This window comes from Cervus elaphus, chromosome 19, assembly GCF_910594005.1.
Source record: "Cervus elaphus chromosome 19, mCerEla1.1, whole genome shotgun sequence".
In the NCBI taxonomy this organism is placed as follows: domain Eukaryota; kingdom Metazoa; phylum Chordata; class Mammalia; order Artiodactyla; family Cervidae; genus Cervus; species Cervus elaphus.
Genome location: NC_057833.1, coordinates 35,305,336 through 35,327,447, shown reverse-complemented (window position 1 = coordinate 35,327,447; position 22,112 = coordinate 35,305,336). Strand labels below are relative to the sequence as shown.

General features: G+C 39.9%; 1 protein-coding gene across 5 annotated transcripts in view; it reads left to right on the top strand.

Annotated features, from left to right (window-relative positions):
* Window positions 1-10,462, top strand: part of MCCC1 (methylcrotonyl-CoA carboxylase subunit 1) — a 58,646-nt gene extending 48,184 nt beyond the window's left edge. For 4 of the 5 annotated variants that reach the window (XM_043874707.1, XM_043874709.1, XM_043874710.1 and 1 more), the window contains 5 exons: window positions 591-640; window positions 3,614-3,751; window positions 7,424-7,531; window positions 9,531-9,602; window positions 10,096-10,462. In XM_043874707.1, coding sequence (XP_043730642.1) covers window positions 591-640; window positions 3,614-3,751; window positions 7,424-7,531; window positions 9,531-9,602; window positions 10,096-10,224 — 497 coding nt within the window. In that variant the 3' untranslated portion in view covers window positions 10,225-10,462. Of the gene's footprint in view, window positions 1-590; window positions 641-3,613; window positions 3,777-3,912; window positions 4,654-7,423; window positions 7,532-9,530; window positions 9,603-10,095 lie in introns of those variants that run through there. The other variant, XM_043874708.1, reaches the window with a different exon arrangement.
* Window positions 10,463-22,112: the final 11,650 nt, after the last annotated feature.

The window sequence follows — 22,112 nt, the reverse complement described above, 5'->3', positions numbered from 1 at the left end:
TTCTTCTTTTCCAGTCTGGATTCCTTTTATTTCCTTTTCTGCTCTGATTGCTGTGGCCAAAACTTCCAAAACTATGTTGAATAGTAGTGGTGAGAGTGGGCACCCTTGTCTTGTTCCTGACTTTAGGGGAAATGCTTTCAATTTTTCACCATTGAGGATAATGTTTGCTGTGAGTTTGTCATATATAACTTTTAAGAAAAGCAGGATTTTAAAATGTCTTAGGATCACAGAGATGATGATACCATGGATGGCAGATTTGGGCCTTAAGCCAGAACTTCTCTTTCCCAATTAATTACGTTTTCTACTATGACACTACAGCCTTTCTTGTTGAGGGGGAAATATCTGAAATATCCTGTAACTGTAAAAGAGTTAAAACTTCAGTTTTAAACAAGAAAAGTTTGCAATTCACCTTTATTGAAACCTGTCTGATTTTTTAATTTTTTTTAACTTTATTGTCAGGGCGTTAAAAGATGTTGATATCCCTAAAAACCAGTTTTCCTTAGTTTGAAAGTGAGGTTTTCAGAACCTCAGTTACTGAATAAATGAATGTCTTCTAACTTTTCTTCAATTTCCCCACTTTTTCCATAAAGATGTAGCCATAGCTGTAACATATAACCGTGATGGATCATATAGCATGCAGGTAAGCCTCCTTGGTTTTATTCTACAGCTCAGAGCTGAATCTGATTTCTCTCATACTGAGTAGAGTATGTTTCCACTCTCTACTTTCTTTGAAGCCATTGATTATCATAACTATAGTTAGGAGAATGTCATGAGCTTTTATTTCAGACCAATTTGGAAAAATTATCCCCTATACAGTTTCTGATTATTTACTCAGTTTGGCTGTAATTTCCTTAAGAATAAATACTTGGTTAAAAAAATAATGATAAAAAAAATAAAAATTTAAAAAAAAAATGATAATAATATTTGAATAAGACACCTAAAAAGCCCCTAAATTATGGGAATGTATTTATATCTAAAGCAACAGTTCTCAAATGTTTGGTCTCAAGACCTCTGTACACTCTTAAAAGTTATTGAGATTCCCCAAAGAGTTTTTGTTTGTATTAGTTACACCTAGTAATATTTACTATTTAGAAAATTACACTGAGAAAAAAATTTGTTATTGTTTTAATGAATGTTTTTAAAATGTACATAATATGTATTTGTTATTTTAACCATTTTTATGCATACAATTTAATGGCATTAAATACATTCACATTGTTGTGCAATCATCACCACCATCCATCTGCAGAACTGTTCTCCTGCAGAACTGAAATTATGGACCAATTAAACAGTAAAAGAGTCCACTCCCCCTTCTCCACCCACCCCTCCTGGGCCCTGGCAATCACCATTCTACTTTGTCTCTGCAGATTGAACTGCTCTAGGTACCTCATATAAGTGGAATCATTCAGCATTTACTCCTTTTGTAACTAGCTAATTTCACTTAGCATAATGTCTTTGAGGCCCTTCCATTGTTGTAGTATCCATCCAAATTCCCTTTCTTTTTAAGCCTGAATAATATTCCATTGTATATATGTATCACACTGTTTATCCAATCTAATTACATAGATGAATAGTGGACACTTGGGTTGCCTCCAGGTTTTGCCTATTCTAAATAATGCTTCTGTGAACATCTGTATACAAATATCTCTTTGAGACCCTGTTTTCAATTCTTTTAGGCATGTACCCAAAGAAGTAGAATTCCTGTATCATATGGTAATTCTCTTTTTAATTTTGGGGGGAACTACCATACTCTTCCATAGTGTCCATACCATTTTACATTCCCATCAGCAGTGCACAAAAAATCCAATTTCTCCACATCCTTCCTTGCCAACACTTATATTCTAGCTACTTTGTTTTGTTGTTGTTTTTATTAAAAACAAAAAACCCTAAGGTATAGAAGTAGTATCTTACTTTAGTTTTGATTTGTATTTCCATAATGACTAATGATGTTAAGCATCTTTTCATGTGCTAATTGCCTATTTGTTTATCTTCTTTAGAGAAATATCTATTCAAGTTATTTGCCTTTCTAAAAAAATCTGGCTGGGTTTTTGTTGTTGAGTTGCAGGATAAACTGAGAAAAGATTATCACCAAGCACACATTCCATTAGCCATCAGAGTAATATCATTATCATGTGTCCTACAATCTCTAGAAAATTCCACTATATACTTGTAAGAGAATGAGGGTATAAAAAAGACAATATTATGTTATTAAGAAATTGTTTGACTTTGTGGAACTCCTTAAAGGGCTTGGAGGACCCCAGGGGATCCACAGGTCATACTTTGAGGCTCTTTAGTAAAAATTTTTGTGATAGACCTTGATTTTTAAAAATCCATTACATTGGCAAAATAAAATGCCAAAAGGATTGAAAACCAGTGTGAGAACTCAACCAAATTCCTATAGTAAGTATAAAATTCAGAGAATAGAATAAATCATTGTTCCTATGAGCTAAAAGATTTCAAATCCAGCAAAATGAATTTATCGATGATGCTCTTTAGATTCCCCAACACTTTGAGACACATTGATTTCTCTTCTCTGTGATTCAGACAAATGATGGGAAATCTACTTAAGTATATGAGTTGAAATTCGTATTGGTACCTCTGGTTTAGGGACCCCTTCTTATCCCTTGGTAAATGGTAAAGTAAATTGCAGATTTGTTCTGATCTGCTCGTGGAACTACCTTAACAAATTTAGAATGCACTTCTATAAGTCTTTAAACAAAACTGTTCCCAATCTAACCTTTATATCCTGAGTATTCCACAGACATTCAAATGGCTGTCTTAGTAGGTTGCAAAGCAGAGTGAAATGTCATATTTAACTTAGGATAGATGAGAACCATGTATAAATACTGCAGTGTGACCTATTTCACTTTAACCTGTATAATATATTTGAAAAGAATAGCCACAGGACTGATTCTAACAGGGGAATTGAAAAATAAAGAAGATTTAAATGAATTTTATGTGTATAAGGGAAATTTTTTCTTGTGTATATAAATGAGAAAACATCCTTTAGAACAGCATGATTTCATGTCCTTTTGTCAGCTACCTTGAAAAGATTAAGTGTGAAATCTGTTCTTTGGTACTCTGTCTCTCAGAGTAAGAAAACTGTGCTCAATCTCCAGCTAACTTATCTTCTTAAATCATAACTGAAAACCCATAAATTCAATCTCCATGTTGATGAGATAAAAGAAATCAATCTAATTATGAGATTCTGGCTTTATTCATCACTAACTTTTGCACAGTAAAACTCAATTTGACTTTGGATACTCAGAAATGAGTATTAACATATAATATACTCAACTGAATTTTAATAATTTTTCTTACTTTAATTCGTATTTCTATTTCACTTTCTTATTACTGTTCTTAAAGGAACCTTTATCTGTAGCATTATGGTGCTACTATAGATATGTTACATAACTTTTTTTCTTTTAATTATCTTACTGCTGTTTCTTTCTAGACTATTTTGTTTATGAATCTTAGGAAATTTCCTGCATGATTTAAAAAAATGTTTTTACCTATTTCCTTTTGAAACTATTAACAGTAAAGAATTGATTTTGATTTTAATTCTCTAAGGTTGTTCATTTACTTTAAGGATCTTAATTTTCTGTTTTTTCAGATTGAAGATAAAACTTTCCATGTCCTTGGTGATCTTTGCAGTGAGGGAGACTGCACTTATCTGAAATCTTCTGTTAATGGAGTTGCTAGTAAAACTAAGCTAATTATCCTGGAAAACACTATTTACCTATTTTCCATGGTAATGTCTTTGTTTTATAATAATACTATTGGAGTTTGGGAGAAAATTGCTTGACCAGAAGTATTCCACTGAGAAATTAGAAAGATCCTGTTTTGGAACTTCCCTGGCAGTCCAGTGGTTAAGACTCTGTGCTTCCAATGCAGGGGGCATGGTTTTAATCTCTAGTCAGAGATCCTACATGCCACACAGTGCAGTCAGGGGTATGAGGGCGAACAACACATCCTGTCCTTTTCTCACTGCTGTGACTTTTTGTCTATCTCCCTTTCAGTCTGAATCTTTGTCACATTTCTACCTCCCTATTTCTCCATTCACCCCATTTGTTCTCACAGATTCTCACTGACAGACACATATCCATTTCTTGCTTTAATTCTCAAATACCCTAAACACTTCCCCCAACCACTGTCCTCCTGGCACTGGGAATCATGGAGACTTGGGAGGAGGTGACCATTGTGGGAGGAGTCTGTGGACCAGATGTTCCTTACAGGGGAGGTGGATGTGGGTTAGTGGTGGTCTCTTGGCAGTTGAAGGATGGTTGAGGTAGGCTTGGCATGGATATGATTAGGAGCTTGTTAGGAGACCTTGGCGTTCTGCATGGGTGAAGAAAGGCAGTGGATTATCAAATTTCCTGTGACCTCTTCAGAGGTTCTCACACTTGAGAACCACCTTCCAGACTGAGTACTTTGTGATGAGCTGCCTTCAGTATTCCAGTAATTAAACTGTATATTTGGAGTCAAGGATGATCTCATTTTGCCAGGCATTGCTTTCCATAGTCTATGTGCTATAACAGTATAATGGCAGAGGCAGTAGAGTGGATTGGTGAAGAGCATGAGTTCTGGTTAGTGACATTGTACAGGAGGCAGTGATCAAGAACATCCCCAAGAAAAAGAAATGCAAAAAGGCAAAATGGTTGTCTGAGGAAGCCTTACAAATAGCTGTGAAAAGAAGAGAAGCAAAAAGCAAAGGAGAAAAGGAAAGATATACCTATTTGAATGCAGAGTTCCAAAGAATAGCAAGGAGAGATAAGAAAGCCTTCCTCAGCAATCAATGCAAAGAAATAGAGGAAAACAACAGAATGGGAAGACTAGAGATCTCTTCAAGAAAATTAGAGATACCAAGGGAATATTTCATGCAAAGATGGGCATGATAAAGGACAGATATGGTATGGACCTCACAGAAGCAGAAAATATTAAGAAGAGGTGGCAAGAATACACAGAAGAATTATACAAAAAAGATCTTCATGACCCAGATAACCATGATGGTGTGATCACTCATCTAGAGCCAGACATCCTGGAGTGTGAAGTCAGGTGGGCCTTAGGAAGCATCACTACGAACAAAGCTAGTGGAGGTGATGGAATTCCAGCTGAGCTATTTCAAATCCTAAAAGATGATGCTGTGAAAGTGTCGCACTCAATATGCCAGCAAATTTGGAAAACTCAGCAGTGGCCACAGGACTGGAAAAGGTCAGTTTTCATTCCATTCCCAAACAGAGGCAATGCCAAAGAATGCTCAAACTACCACACAATTGCACTCATCTCACACGCTAGCAAAGTGATGCTCAAAATTCTCCAAGTCAGGCTTCAACAGAACGTGATCTGTGAACTTCCAGATGTTCAAGCTGGATTTAGAAAAGTCAGAGGAACCAGAGATCAAATTGCCAACACCCATTGGATCATCAAAAAAGCAAGAGAGTTCAAAATAAACACCTACTTCTGCTTTATTGACTACGCCAAAGCCTTTGACTGTGTGGATCACAATAAACTGTGGAAATTCTTAAAGAGATGGGAGTACCAGACCACCTGACCTGCCTCCTGAGAAATCTGTATGCAGGTCAGGAAGCAATAGTTAGAACTGGACATGTAACAACAGACTGGTTCCTAATAGGAAAAAGAGTACGTCAAGGCTGTATATTGTCATCCTGCTTATTTAACTTATATGCAGAGTACATTATGAGAAATGCTGGGCTGGATGAAGCACAAGCTGGAATCAAGATTGCCGGGACAAATATCAATAACCTCAGACAGGCAGATGACACCATCCTTATGGCAGAAAGTGAAGCAGAACTAAAGAGCCTCTTTTTTTTGTCTGTTTGTTGTTTTTTTTTTTTTTAAAGAGCCTCTCGATGAAAGTGAAAGAGGAGAGTGAAAACGTTGGCTTAAAGTTCAACATTCAGAAAACTAGGATCATGGCATCTAGTCCCATCACTTCAAGGCAGATAGATGGTGAAACAATGGAAACAGTGGCAGACTTATTTTTTGGGCTCCAAAATCACTGCAGATGGTGATTGCAGCCATGAAATTAAAAGATGCTTGCTCCTCGGAAGAAAAGTTATGACCAACCTAAACAGCATATAAGAAGCAGAGACATTACTTTGCCAACAAAGGTCCATCTAGTCAAGGGTATGGTTTTTCCAGTAGTTATGTATGGATGTGAGAGTTGGACGGTAAAGAAAGCTGAGCGCCGAAGAATTGATGCTTTTGAACTGTGGTGTTGGAGAAGACTGTTGAGAGTCCCTTGGACTGCAAGGAGATCCAACCAGTCCATCCTAAAGGGAGTCAGTCCTGAATATTCATTGGAAGGACTGATTCTGAAGCTGAAGCTCCAATACTTTGGCCACCTGATGCAAAGAGGTGACTCATTGGAAAAGACCTTGATGCTGGGAAAGATTGAAGGCAGGAGGAGAAGGGGACGACAGAGGATGAGATGTTTGGATGGCATCACCGACTCAATGGACATCAGCTTGAGTAAACTCCAGGAGTTGGTGATGGGCAGGGAGGCCTGGCATGCTGCTGTCCATGGGGTCTCAAAGAGTCGGACATGACTGAGTGACTGAACTGAATTGAACTGATGAGTTTTGAAGTGTGAATCTGTTTGGTTTCACATTCTGGCCCTACCAGCATCTGCTTGACCTTGAGCAAGTTAAACTCTCTAGGTTTCAGTTCTCCCATTTATAAACAGGAATAAGTAACAATACCCACCTCATAACGTTATTGAGACCATCAAGGACATTTTATATATAATTCTTACGAAGAATTCCTGGCTTAGACTAAGGACCTGAGAGTGGAGATGCTACTAAAGCTGGCTTGTAATCAGTGGCTGTCTTTTACCAACAGTTATGTACTTAATTCTTTTAATCCCCTCTGTGGTATATATGCCATTACTTCTTTATAGTGGAAATCAAGACTGAAAGGGGTTTAGTAATTTGCTTAAGAGCTCAGTTGGTAAAGAATCTGCCTGCAATGCAGGAGATCCCCGTTTAATTCCTGGGTCAGGAAGATCTGCTAGAGAAGGGATAGGCTACCTGCTCCAGTATTCTTGGGCTTCCCTTGTGGCTCAGCTGGTAAAGAATCTGCCTACAATGTGGGAGACCTGGGTTTGATCCCTGTCTTGGGAAGATCCTCTGGAGAAGGGAAAGGGTACCCACTCCAGTATTCTGGCCTGGATAATTCCATGGAGGGTTGCAAAGATTTGGACATGACTGAGCGACTTTCACTTTCACAAAGCTAGTTGGAACCCTGGTATTAAATATGACTAATATTTAACAAATAGCTTGAAAATAATCATCACCTCAGGTCTATTCATCAAACTACAGTGATAAGATCTTAACTTCATTTCTAATTTATGTTATAAATATATATCCTATATATATCCTGTAAATATAATTTCTGTTTATAGGATGGAAGTATTCAGATTGGCATTCCAGTCCCCCGATACTTGTCTTCAGCAAGCTCGGGAGAAACCCAAGGGGGTGCTATAGCTCCTATGACTGGAACTATTGAAAAGGTATTGACGTGAATGTATGTAGAATGATGTCCAGTAAGTCCCAATAAATGTCTTTGTTGAGCTTTGTTGTATATATCCTTCTCCCCCTCTCTAAATCTTGCTCATTGGAAAGCATCCATTTCAAGAAAACAAGAAGATCTATCAAAGATTCAAGTTCTATATTACAGTCATCAGTGAATCATAAATTTACCTAATTTATGATAAGCACTTTTCTTTGAAGTGGGAATTTCCACCAAAGTACAAATAACCCAGGTTGTCTTCAGTTGACTAAAATGGAACATTCACCAAGCATTATCCCAAATTTGAAAGGTATTGGTGAAGAATGTTTGGTATATATTCAGATATAAGATCCATACTAATAATGACTTCCAGTGGTGGTAGATCAGTAGTCTCCTTTTATATACTTGCATACAATAGAGTCCCCTCAACTGCATTTAAGTCATAAAAATCCTTGGGACCAACAAATAGAAGAAGAAAACAACTACTTAAGTAGTGTGAATAATATCACCTACTACTCCTGTCTGGAAATGTTCACCCCAGAAGGGCAGTGGACTGGGGAGCTTGCATTTGCCTTTCACTCATTCAGTCTCAGTTCCCGACAGGCCTCTCGTAATGTGGGCATCCCTACACAGGTTTTACGATTAAAAAAGTTTTTCCCCCATAACTGGCCTAAACCCAGATTGTTGATTTCATTGAATGCTACTAAACTATCATTCAGCATTGGGTGATCTTGGGGCTTTGAGACGTGTTTCTCATTTTTCACAATTTTGCCTGAACACATTGACTTCAGAACCTAATTCTACTGTATGATGTTTCTAAAAACTACTTAAAACCATGTTAACCAAGAAGATAGTAAAACCATATGGTATATATGATTTCATTTATACTTGAAAAAAGGAAAATAGAGATTTTTTTTCTGGGTTGCCAACCAGTTTAATTCTTTTTTTTTTTTTTTCAGTTTAATTCTTTTAACAACCTAAAAACTAGAAAGCCAGGCAAGACCCTGCACTCTGCCTATCATGCAGACATTTAAGTGCAGTACAGGCACACTGTAGAGATACTGCAGTATCTCTACTTGTGAGGCTCCCTACCACCAAGTACCGGAGAAGGCGATGGCACCCGACTCCAGTACTCTTGCCTGGAAAATCCCATGGACGGAGGAGCCCGGTGGGCTTCAGTCCATGGGGTCGCTAAGAGTCGGACACGACTGAGCAACTTCACTTTCACTTTTCACTTTCATGCATTGGAGAAGGAAATGGCAACCCACTCCAGTGTTCTTGCCTGGAGAATCCCAGAGATGGGGGAGCCTGATGAACTGCCATCTGTGGGGTCGCACAGAGTTGGACACGACTGAAGCGACTTAGCAGCAGCAGCAGCTACCACCAAGTACAGTACAGCAAGTCACATGAATTTCTTGGTTTCCCGGTGCATATAAAAGTTATGATTACACTGTAGTGTGTCAAGTGTGCGATAGCATCATGTCTAGAAAAAAAAACAATGTACATACCGTAATTAAAAAATACTTAGATATATGTGTAACTGAATCACTTTGCTATACACCTGAAACTAACACAACATTGTAAATCAACTATACGCCAATATAAAATAAAAATTTTTTAAAAATCTTTATTGCTGAGAAATGCTAACCATCATCACTGATCTCAGTAAGTTATAATCTTTTTACTGGTGGAGGAATATTGAAATATTGCAAGAATTACCAAAATGTGACACTGAGGCACAAAGTGAGCAAATGCTATTGGGAAAATGGCACCCATAGTCTTGGCTTGATGAAGTTGCCACAAACCTTCAATCTCTTAAAAAGGGAAAAAAAAAAGGCGGACAAGACAAGCACATAGACACATACTTCTCTGTACGTTTATATACCAACTCTGTGCACCACAAATCAGGTGTATAATTTACCTGGTTTTCAGACCACATGTGGACCATCACAAAGGACCTCTGTGTTTTTAAATATTAACCTGTCACTCTGAATCTCTAGGTGTTTGTGAAAGCTGGAGACAGAGTAAAAGCTGGAGACTCTCTGATGGTTATGATTGCCATGAAGATGGAAGTAAGTGAAATTCATGGGTTCACTTGCCAAGTAAACTTTGGGAGCTATCAGTCCCAATTTTTCTTTTGTTTTATTTTGTAAGTTAAGACCATTTTAAATATCAGGGGGAAAAAAGTCCTTCCCCAGCCCAGTTGATTTGGGGTTTCCTGTAGGGGAGCCCAAGGATCAGTAGTTTTTAAAAGCTTCCCAGCTGAGAGTCTACTGTGAAGCTTGGGCTGAGAATTACTAGCTAATCCAGAGCTTCCCAATTACTGACCTTGAACGGTTTACAGGTGTATCAAGGTAATGACTCCTCTCAACCCCCAAGTGCACCATAAACATGTTTTTATTTTCTCAGTGTGCTGTGATGTGAGAAAGGTCAGGAAGCATTGATACATGACGAAACATCAAAGCAGCTGACTTCATTTTTCACTCTTCCTGTGTCTTGACTTGGTGTGTGCTCAACCCTCGTTAGTATCACAGCCATTGTCCGTCATGCCTTGTGTCTCTACAGCATACCATAAAGGCACCAAAGGATGGCACGATCAAGAAGGTATTCTACGGAGAAGGTTCTCAGGCGAACAGACACGCTCAGTTAGTCGAGTTCGAGGAGGAAGACTCTGACAAAAGGGAAGCAGATTAAACTCCATCAAATAAACAGCCAGTTAAGCAACATGCTCAGTACAGTATCCACACCAAAAAGAGAAAGTGCCTTCCTGCTTTTCTCGGGATCTGACGACTAGCACTTTTACTAAATGATTGTATGATTCTACTTAAAACCCTTTCATGTTTAAAAATCATGTACTTGGGTCACAAATACAATAAATTCTCTCAAAATATTTCATACTAATAAAATTAGAGTATACTTTTAAAATTGGGAGACAGTATGGTTTGTTTCTGCCTCAAATATTTTACCATGTATTGTTTTTAGGCAGGTGTGCAGCAACTTGATGAAAAGAGAACTGAGAGAGAAAAGGTCACATAACTGAATGAGTTATCTCCCGATCACAGTCATGAGAAAAATGAATATTAACATATTTCAGAGACAGATGCCATAGCACTAAACTCAACCTAAGAGTTTTTTGCCAAAGAGTAACTTCTTAGGCAGTTTAAAGGCTTGGTTGTTATTTGTTTCTTGTTTTTGTGATTGGAAAGTTTCTATCCAGACCGCCTTTGCCTTTATTGTACTTGCTAAGCTTGTACAAATGTATATAGACACACTTAAGCTTTTGTGTATATGTATTTTATGCACGTATATATAATATTTAAATTGTATGCTAGAACATAATTTTTCTAGAAACACACTTTCAAGCCTCTGCATTTTCAGGTATCTTCTGAAGTGTTAAATATTTGTTGAATTGAGTTCTTGCTGCACAGATGAGACTGCATTAAATGTTGTAGAGACTACAATGAAATTTTAAAATATGGTCTTTGTACTTTAAAATGCTGATGACCTAATTGGGAAAATAAGATAATCATGTGAAACATCATGTGGAAAACAATCAGATCCAAAATTAAGTAATTCCATTGTCAAGAGAAGGGTGAGAAAGGTACTAGATACTAAATTTGGAAATGCTGAGTTCCCAAGTAAATCTGATCACACAGTAGTTAGAACATCCATTTTTCCAACAAGGCAGCAGGAAACTCAATACACTAAGATGTGGGTCTGGGTGAAGGCTGATGGCATATGATGTGCAGAATACAGGTCTTCAGGAGCTGGGGGAAGAGACTTCAGTGGGCAGGTGTGCTCAGGGTAGGTTTTTTTTAAGGAAGGAGAACCCAAGGGCAGTAGCAGGAGTGCATGGAAATTATACACTAGAAAGGAAGGAGCAGAGCCCACACTTGAAAATGAGCAAGTTGGGTATATTCAGGAGCAAATCTGCCCAACTGGAGAGGGAGGTGCTTGGATGGGCGAGTAGGGACAATAAGAGATAAAGTATGAAATTTAGGTTGGGACCAGAAGGTAACTGGCATGGAATGACAGGTTTAGATTTTATCTTGCAAGTTGTAGTTATCCACTGAATTATTTTTCAGCAGGGAAAGCAGTGATTTTGGAAAATTTTATCTGGTTTATTAGAGTCTGTTTAAAAAAAAAAACTTTGACATTATTTTATAAGGGTGAACATTTGTATACCTTATGACCTAACATCCCAGTTCAGAAATGCACAAACACACTTGTGCACCAAGAATGTTGATAGCCACGTTACCCGTAATAGCAAAGCGTTGGAAAGGATCCGAGTTGGTTGGCAGGAGAAGGAATAAATCACTGGTATGGCACACAGTGGAATACTATGTAACAGCAAAATAAACAAGTTAAGAGCATCAACATGGATGAATCTTGAATTCATAATAGTGAAATAGCATGTACCAGGAGATATACACAGTATGGTACTATCTTTACAGATTTGCAAAATCAACTATATTCATATGTATATATAATAAAACTATATTTTTTTGTTAAGGTATGGTTGATTTATAATGTGTTAGTTTCGGGTATACAGCAAAGTGGTTCAGTTTTATATCTATTATTTTCAGATTGTTTCCCATTATAGGTTATTACAGATTATCAAATATAGTTCCCTGTATTATACAGTAAGTCCTTATCTATTTTATGTACAGTAGTTTATATCTGTTAATCCCATGCTCCTAGTTTACCCCTCCCCCACCATTTCCCCTTTAATAAAACATTCTTTAAAAAGTAGAATTAAAAATTAAGACAGTGATTAGCTCCAGGTAATTAAGCAAGGGGTTGACATGTATGAAGTATGTACAGGTAGATGCAGGTTACTGTTTAGTGTCCTAGTTGTACGGCTGGATGTTTGGTTGATCACATACATTACATATGATTCAAGTAATATTTTAGAAAATTTATTCTGGCAGTAATTTGCAAGTTGGATGGAAGAGAAAAGGACTAGAGGCTGGAAAACCAGTTAGGAAGAGATGCTTACAGATAGTCATGAGGAAGTAAAGGAAGAGACCATCAAAACCAGGGCTTTTTTTGGTGGTGCCACAGCACTCTCAGCAATGAAAGCATTGAGTCCTAATCACCGGACAGCCAGGGAATATCCTAAACCAGTGCTTTTAACTATACTTTTAGCAACACAGCCTTTTCCCTTGTGTAAACAAAACTTCCTATTTTGACGAGAGGGAAGAGCAAAGGTGCTTTGGTAGAAATTTGGGGTTGCTGTATGGCCCCCTTCATACCCTTCAGGGGCACAAGTTCTTTTCTATTTCATGGTGGAGGAGCTCTGTGGATCACAAGTAATGATGTGTAGAGAAGGAATTGGAAGCCAGCTACCCCAGTTACCCATAAACTGGAGACATTCTTTGAGATCACTGCTGTGGTGCTGTGTGAGTATTTCCTTTGCACATGACTACATCTATTTCTTCTAAAACACTAGGGCATTTGCTGTATACCCGGGCCTCTGAAAGCAAAGATGGTAAGAAATGGTTTTTGCCCTTGCCTCAATTAACGGGAAACAAGATCCAGCTGTATCCAGTAATGTACTGTAATTGATGGTAAGTAGTATAATATGCTTGGGCACCAGGTGCCCTCAGGGGGGAGGGTCAAGCGACTGGAGTAATAAATTCTACTTTGGGTCAGGAAGCTGAGGGAGCAGCAGTGACATTTGAACCAGCCTTTGGAGGAAAGCCATTTGCCAGACGCAGAAAGAAGGTAAGACCAGGCCATTGCAGGGAAAGGAACTAGCAGGGCTAATAATAACAGCGAGGTGTGAAGGTGCACACTGGGGCACAGGGTGATCCAGCAGGGGCTGGGCCACGGTGGGCGTGGCCGAGCAGGGCTGCCCATCGGGGACGGGCTCTATTCTGAACACAGTTGGGAGCCCTGGAGATTTTCAAACAGACAGGTTTTTCAGAGTTATTTCTGGCCACGGTCTGGAATATAGATTGGAAAGTGGAAAGAGGCTGGAGACAGTGAGTCCGAAAGAGGCACCAAATATGGAAGCCTGGCCGGGGTGGGGGGTCCATGTTCATGTCTCCTTGACTTCAAAGTAGCTCTTTTTTGGATAAGATCCATTTGTAGGCGTGGATCAAAACCTGAGCCATATTGTTAGTTGGAAGAAAGCTGTTTGCTACCTTATCTTTGACCATAACATTCTGGATGCAGTGTTTTAGGACTATAATAACAAAACAAAATTTCAGAGCCCTGATGGTTGCTTTTTAACCACTGAGGAAGACATATAGCGTTGTAGACAAAACAGCTTTGGAGTGACAGTTCCTGCATTCAGGTCCTAGCCTGACTACTTACTGTAGTATCTTGGGCATGTCCTTCAACTTCTCTGAGCTCTGCCTGTGAATGAGGGTAGTAGCACTACCTCCCAGAGTTGTTGTGAAGATTAAATGAGAAAATATAGAGGCTGACTATAGCACTGGGCTTGAAACATCATTTATACTCACCTGGCAGTTATTAGTAATTTCTAACTTCAGTTACTGCGTAAGAGCAATTAAGAAACTGCACTAAATTAAGCCCAGCTGGTTATTCTTGCCAGCAAAATTCCCAGGACCTGTGGTGGAGGAAAAATCCTGCCTGGTCATGCACCACTCTGTCCCCTCTCCCCACTCCCTCAGCTCTAGCCCGCTCCAGGGTCAGCCAGGCACCTGTCGACCTCAGGCAGATTGGTGCTATCAGGGGAAGCCTCCATCAGCCCCTCCCTCTACAACAGTCAGCTGCCAGGCTGGCTTGTCCCAGAGCCTGTCTGCCTGCTAATGGGACAACAGTGCTTCCAGAAGCAGCTTGCCTCTTGCGCAAAGGCTGGGCCTGGACCTGCTCCACCGTCCGCATCAGTTGTCACTCATGTTTGTGGCTGATACTTGGAGGGGAAATCATGGTATCTGGCTGAAGCCTGTTTGAGTGGGCATTACCATTCCACTGGGCAGCATTGTAGAGAGGGCTCTTACTTAATTCAACTATCTTTTTTTCCCCCACTATCACTGGCTTCTCTTCTCTTGCACAAATACCATTTTTGACTCCCCAGTGGTTCCCTTAGGAATATTGGGTGTCGGAATGTGCATCTATCTTCTGCCTACACATAGCACTTCTGCTGTTGCCGTTAAAATATTTACAGTGTTGATAGTAATACTTTGCATTTCTGTTGCACCTTTCATCGGAGGATCTCAAAAAGCACTCGTAGATATTCACACTAAGCTTCAAAATACCCAGGAAGAGGAAAATGTGATTTAAACTGCATGGTGAGACTGGAGGAGATGGCTGTCCCCAAGTACTTTGCTCCAAGCCCAGAGCAGGGAGTCTTGGGTCATTAGTCCCTTCCTGCTAATGACACCCTGCTCCCTGAGGGCTGGCCCCAGGGAGCTGCAGCCTTGGGATTAGTAGTCTAACTACTAATTCAGAGTCTGGGTAGACTCAGAGTCTGAGTCTCCGAGTATAAGTTAGACTGTACTCAGTATAGGGCATCCCAGGAGGCCCTGCTCACAACTCTCAGTCTCTGGCTGGGTACGAGCAGTCTTGCCTATCTACCCCCACACCCTGTGAGTAACCCTGGAGACACTATTTCTTCTGCGAGTGCCTGGACCATTAGCAGATATCATAGCCCTGATACCAATGATTACCCTGTCAACCTGACATTTGTCTCCCCACCTACTGGATTCCAGGAAGCAGAATGACTTGGTGCCTCTAGTTCGGACTCAGTCTCCTGCACTGAGTTGCCCTCCCTGAAGCCTCCAGCCACAGCCTGTATGTAACTTCCTCCCTCCCAAGAAGGCTAACATTCTCTGTTCTTACCACTGCTGGTTAGCATTTTCCTAAACCCTTTGATTACATTTGAAATAACTCTCATTCCACATACACCACTCCCACTACCAGAAAAAAATTTTCAAAATCACTAACAACAACAAAGGTAACCTGGGATGTCTCTGTCTTCCCAATTGTTTTTATTCCTTTTTCATTACCTCCTATATCATAAAAGCCATATGGTTTTCTCCATTACTGAAAGCAGGCTTCGTGTTAATTTTCATGCAGACTGGCACCTGCCTAAGTTTGTTCCTGTTACATATTTGGCCACACACACAGCTTCCTTTTTTGATGTCTCCGTCTAAACAGACTTCTCACCCACAGTTGCCCTTGACCTTCCCTGCTCCTCTCCCAGAACTGACCCCTGCTGAAGTCATTCCTTGCTATCGTATACGCAAGATAAGCCATAGATAGATCTTTAGTTCCTCAGCCATGTAAATATTATTAGTCTCTTCTCAAATAAATATTTAATTTTGGAACATCTACTTTTGCTTTATTGACTATGCCAAAGCCTTTGACTGTGTGGATCACAAGAAACTGTGGAAAAATCTGTATGCAGGTCAAGAAGCAACAGTTAGAACTAGACATGGAACAACAGACTGATTCCAATCAGGAAAGGAATACATCAAGGCTGTGTATTGTCACTCTGCCTATTTAACTTATATGCAGAGTACATCATGAGAAATGCCAGGCTGGATGAAGCACAAGCTGGAATCAAAATTGCCAGAACAAATATCAACAACCTCAGATAGGCAGATGACACCACCCTTATGGCAGAAAGCGAAGAACTAAAGAGCCTCTTGATGAAAGTGAAAGAGGAGAGTGAAAAAATTGTCTTAAAGCTCAACATTCAGGAAACTAAGATCATGGCATCTAGTCCCATCACTTCAAGGCAAATAGATGGGGAAACAGTGGAAAGAGTGACAGACTTTATTTTTTTGGGCTCCAAAATCACAGCAGATGGTGACTGCAGCCATGAAATTAAAAGATGCTTGCTCCTTGGAAGAAAAGTTATGACCAACCTAGACAGCATATAAAAAGCAGAGACATTACTTTGCCAACAAAGGTCCGTCTAGTCACAGCTATGGTTTTTCCAGTAATCATGTATGGATGTGAGAGTTGGACTATAAAGAAAGCAGAGTGCTAAAGAATTGATGCTTTTGAACTGTGGTGTTGGAGAAGACTGTTGAGAGTCCCTTGGACTGCAAGGAGATCCAACCAGTCCATCCTAAAGGAAATCAGTCCTGAATATTCATTGGAAGGACTGATGCTGAAGCTGAAACTCCAGTACTTTGACCACCTGATGCAAAGAACCGACTCATTTGAAAAGACCCTGATGCTGGGAAAGATTTGAAGGTGGGAGAAGGGGATGACAGAGGATGAGATGGTTGGATGGCATCACCGACGTGATGGACATGAGTTTGGGTAGGCTCCAGGAGTTGGTAATGGACAGGGAAGCCTGGCATGCTGCAGTCTATGGGATTGCAAAGAGCTGGACATGACTGAGTGACTGAACTGAACTGGATATATTCCCATGCTTCAAAATCCAAGAATATATATTAAAAGATATACAGTGAAAATCTCCTTCCCACCCACACAGCCCCGTCACCTCTACCAGTAGTAGCCACTACTTTTTCTTTTTTGGCTGCACTACTTACCTTGCAGGATCAAATCTGTGCCCTGGGTAGTGAAAGAGTAGATCCTAACCAGTGGACCACCAGGAAATTCCCTAGTTAACCACTATTGTTTGTTGTGTATCCTTTATTACCTGAAAATGGAGTTCACCTCCAAAAGATACAACCAAGCCAGAGACTGGGAGAAGGAAGGATTTTTCACTTTCAGCAACTAAGGAGACCACCAGGATCTCTCCCAAAACAGTGTCTCTCCCAAACAACAAAATTGGGGAAAATTTTTTTTTTAATGTGGACCATTTTTAAAGTCTTTGCTGAATTTGTTACAATATCGCTTCAGTTTTATGTTTTGGTTTTTTGGCTGTGAGCCATGTGGGATCTTAGTTCCCCTACCAGGGATCGAACCTGCACCCCGTGCATTAGAAGATGAAGTGTTAACCACTGGAGCTCCAAGGAAGTCCCTGGGGAATTTTTAAGCTAACAGTGTACTACATACGCATGAAGGGGCTTATGTGGTATATGCATTATTCACGAAGGGGCCGGAGCAGTTTCAGCATAGAACTGGAGCAAAGATTGACAGGCCAAGCTTTAGTTAATTGAAGTCATGAGGGTCAGAAAAGGTCAACATCATCATTCCCTAGATTCCAACTAGTCTGGGATCACCTGGGTGAGGACCAGAGTTCCTGCAAACAACTCAAAGATATATATCAGATTGTTAGTACATTCTCTTGAGGAGCACTCTGTTGACAACTGTTTATTGACTGCTTTCCCTTTATTCCTCTCTTCTACAGTAAAAGTCAAGTTCTGCACTTAGCTTTTTTATTTAGTCATGTGTGTTAGAGAGCCTTCCTTAACCAAATATAGGGAGTTTCCTTATTTTTACAGCTGCATGGTATTCCATTTGTTCCACCAAATGGATATAATTTATTCAACCAGATGCTTATTGGCAGGCATCTAGGTTGTTTTCAACATTTTAGCATTATTAAGAAGTGCTGCAGTGAATAATGTGACAATATCTTTTTTTCCCGTACTCAATTATATCTGTTAGGATAAATTCCCAGAAGTGAATTGCTGGGTCAAAGACTAATAATGAAGTATTGAAAAATTAAGTTAAAAACACCAAATAGTTGAAGGTATTATTACTGTGCCCACAAGTAACAACTCACATTTATAAAGCCCATTTTAGGATGTAGTGACATTTCATCACCGAGAGGTACCGCCACTGTTTTGTTGTTGTTCAGTCAGTCAGTCGTGTCCAACTCTTTGCAACCCCATTGACTACAGCATGCCAGGCTTCCCTGTTCTTCACCATCTCCTGGAGCTTGCTCAAACTCATGTCCAATAAGTTGGTGATGCCATCCAGCCATCTCATCCTCTGTCATCCCCTTCTCCTCCTGCCATCAATCTTTCCCAGCATCAGGGTCTTTTACGATGAGTTGGCTCTTCGATCAGGTGGCCAGAGCATTGGAGCTTCAGCTTCAGCATCATTCCTTCCAATGAATATTCAGGGTTGGTTTCCTTTAGGATTGACTGGTTTTATCTCCTTGCAGTCCACGGGACTCTCAAAAGTCTTCTCAAACACCACAGTTCAAAAGCATCAATTTTTTGGCGCTCAACCCACTTTATGGTCCAACTCTCACATCACCACTATTATCCTCATAAAAATTTGAAGGGACTGAGATGATGAGAAACTTCAACACAATCATATTTTCAGTAGTTGTTGGGACCAAAACTGAAACCAAGACTTTTCGTTCCAAAATTCTTTGTTAACTATATAATGCTATCTTCTGGGGGAGTGGGGTGGGTTAGCAGTTTTGTTCATCAAAAACTTACATTCCCCTTATTACCACACCAAACTGGGGTCTGCTCGTCAATTTGCAGTAAAGTTAATCTACTGACACTGGTTTGCAGTGAAGGAAAGCTCAGCATTTATTGTAAAGGTGCCAATTTAAAGCTCCCTGAAGGGTTTCCTCCTCCTGAGAAATCTGTATAAAGGTCAAGAAGCAACAGTTAGAACTGGACATGGAACAACAGACTGGTTCCAAATCAGGAAAGGAATACATCACCTATTTAACTTATATGCAGAGTACATCATGAGAAATGCCAGGCTGGATGAAGCACAAGCTGGAATCAAAATTGCCAGAACAAATATCAACAACCTCAGATAGGCAGATGACACCACCCTTATGGCAGAAAGCGAAGAACTAAAGAGCCTCTTGATGAAAGTGAAAGAGGAGAGTGAAAAAATTGTCTTAAATCTCAACATTCAGGAAACTAAGATCATGGCATCTAGTCCCATCACTTCAAGGCAAATAGATGGGGAAACAGTGGAAAGAGTGACAGACTTTATTTTTTTGGGCTCCAAAATCACAGCAGATGGTGACTGCAGCCATGAAATTAAAAGATGCTTGCTCCTTGGAAGAAAAGTTATGACCAACCTAGACAGTATATTAAAAAGCAGAGACATTACTTTGCCAACAAAGGTCCGTCTAGTCACAGCTATGGTTTTTCCAGTAATCATGTATGGATGTGAGAGTTGGACTATAAAGAAAGCAGAGTGCTAAAGAATTGATGCTTTTGAACTGTGGTGTTGGAGAAGACTGTTGAGAGTCCCTTGGACTGCAAGGAGATCCAACCAGTCCATTCTAAAAGAAATTAGTCCTGAGTATTCATTGGAAGGACTGATGCTGAAACTCCAATACTTTGGCCACCTGATGTGAAGAACTGACTAGTTGGAAAAGACCCTGATGCTGGGAAAGATTGAAGGCAGGAGGAGAAGGGGATGACAGAGGATGAGATGGTTGGATGGCATCACCGACGTGACGGACATGGGTTTGGGTGGACTCCCAGGAGTTGGTGATGGACAGGGAGGCCTGGTGTGCTGCAGTCAATGGGGTCACAGAGTCAGACAGGACTGAGCAACTGAACTGACTTTTACAATGTAAAATAACTCAGGAAATGTGCCTCAGACACTACTATCTAGGTACTCCAGAGAGGAGTAAAGCAGAGGATATGGGAGAGGAGTCTGTCCCCCGAAGTGCCCATAGGGTCTTGCACAGTTACACTCTTACCCATTTTCTGAAAACCTTTCCTCCTTGGCTGAGTATTTTTTCATGCTTTCCAATCTCCACCCAGAGAACTTAATGGTACCAGGGCCCTCATGTTTGCTTGACCAGAGGATCCCAGTCATGCAACTGGCCAGATGCCTTTAAAAACTCAGTGTAACTTAAGGTGGAATTGAAACCTTGGAAATAAAAACTATTCTATTCCGAATGGGGGTTAACATTAAAATATCCTCCAAACAAACGGATCCTCTGATGGCCTCATTTCTAGAATAAGATTATCCACTTGAAACCTTAATAGAAATACCATGTTTCAACATTGACAAGCAATTTGTTAATTTCCCAGTTGAAAACTGTGGGATTGGACAGTAGATGGAGGCAATGAGGTCCACAGTTCTCCGAGATTTATGATCCTTGAAAGGACTTTGGAAACATCTGACATTTGGGGGAAAATGTAGGTAGATTCAGTAACAGTTTAGGTCTTCTAAGCAGAAGGGTAGAATTTCACCCTTTTCCTAGAGAATGTGAAAACAGATTAAGGGAAAACATAGGACTCACCAAGTCCAGCATTTCACTTATAAAACTGAAAGAATTAAAATTTAAGACAATTTCTTTAACTCTTAACTTTTAAAAATGTTTGTTTCTTATTTAGTTTGCATACTTTTATTATTTGCTAATGTGATTCTCCTTTCAAAAAAAATCTGACTTGCTTAAATATATGAAAACATTTAAAATATTAAAACTACACAGTGGAATCTACATATAAGAAAACTTTATAGGCAAAGGGGCTTCTTCGATGGCTCAGCGAGTAAAGAATCTGCCTGCAATCGCTGGGTCAGGAAGATTCTCTGGAGGAGAAAATGGCAACCCACGCCAGTATCCTCGCCTGAAAAATCCCATGGACAGAGGAGCCATGGGGTTGCAAAGAATCAGATACGACTGAGCACAAACCCCTGCCTATGGGCAAAAATATTTGTCCCTTCCTCCAACAGAATAGCATACACATGTGCCCAGAAATTTAATTTTGTTATTAAAACAAAAGTGGTTTGATCTCTTAGAGACACTAAGAGAAACCACAGAAAAATGTATCAATACCTTAATTATTTTTTGATTCACAGAAATATACCTGTCACAAATCAGAATATGTGTATTGATTTGACTGGTGTGTTTCTCCTGGTGTGAAAAACACTTGGAAGCCAAATCATAATGTTGAAGCTTCTTGTTGAGCAAGAACCCAGAAGAAAGGAGTTTGTTGCATGGTAAAAGACCTGACAATTTAATGTGTCTCTCTCCACAAAAGCAATGTATACTGTTGGCTCCAAAGCCCCAAAAGGTTGAAGACAAGCTACCAATTTCCTCCCCTGGGATTTCCCACTTAAAAATTTTTCATTTGCTCATTCCTATTTTTTTTTAAATATATTCTTTCTTTGGATTTGTTAATACCGCTATTAGTCTATTTTCCCTAAACTTTCCTGATAAGAATCACTTGGAGCCCTTGACAAGAACAGATTTCTGAATAAATTTCTAAGGGAAAGGACTGGCATTCTTCATAGTTAACAAAGGCCCCAGGAAGCTTTGGGAGTGACAAGTTAGTCCAGTGCATCTGTGTAATGTTCCTACAAACCACTGCAGATCCTGATCCCACTGGTCTAGAGAGGGCCTGAGATTCTCTGTTCCTAACAGACTCCCAGGCACCTAGCCAAGGGATCGCATTTTGAGTAGCATGCTTCAGTGGTTCTCAGAAAGCATGCCAGGCCAGCAGAATGGACAATAGCTGAGGACCTCTTAGAAATACAAAGCCTCAGCCCCACCCTACACCTACAGAATCAGAAACTCTGGGAAGGGGACCCAGCCATGTGTTTTAACAAGGTCTCCAGGTAAGAGTTTGATACACCTTAAAATTCAGTAAGCCCAGATCTAAGGCTATGCTTAGCTGCTTCTTACTGTTTCTGATCAGGAAACTATTTCACTTGAGATGAACCTTTGTGTGTTTCTCATTTTCTTCATCTGTGTACAGTTAGATAATTTAACTTCATTTGAGGTGGTGACTTGCTAGCACCATTGTAAA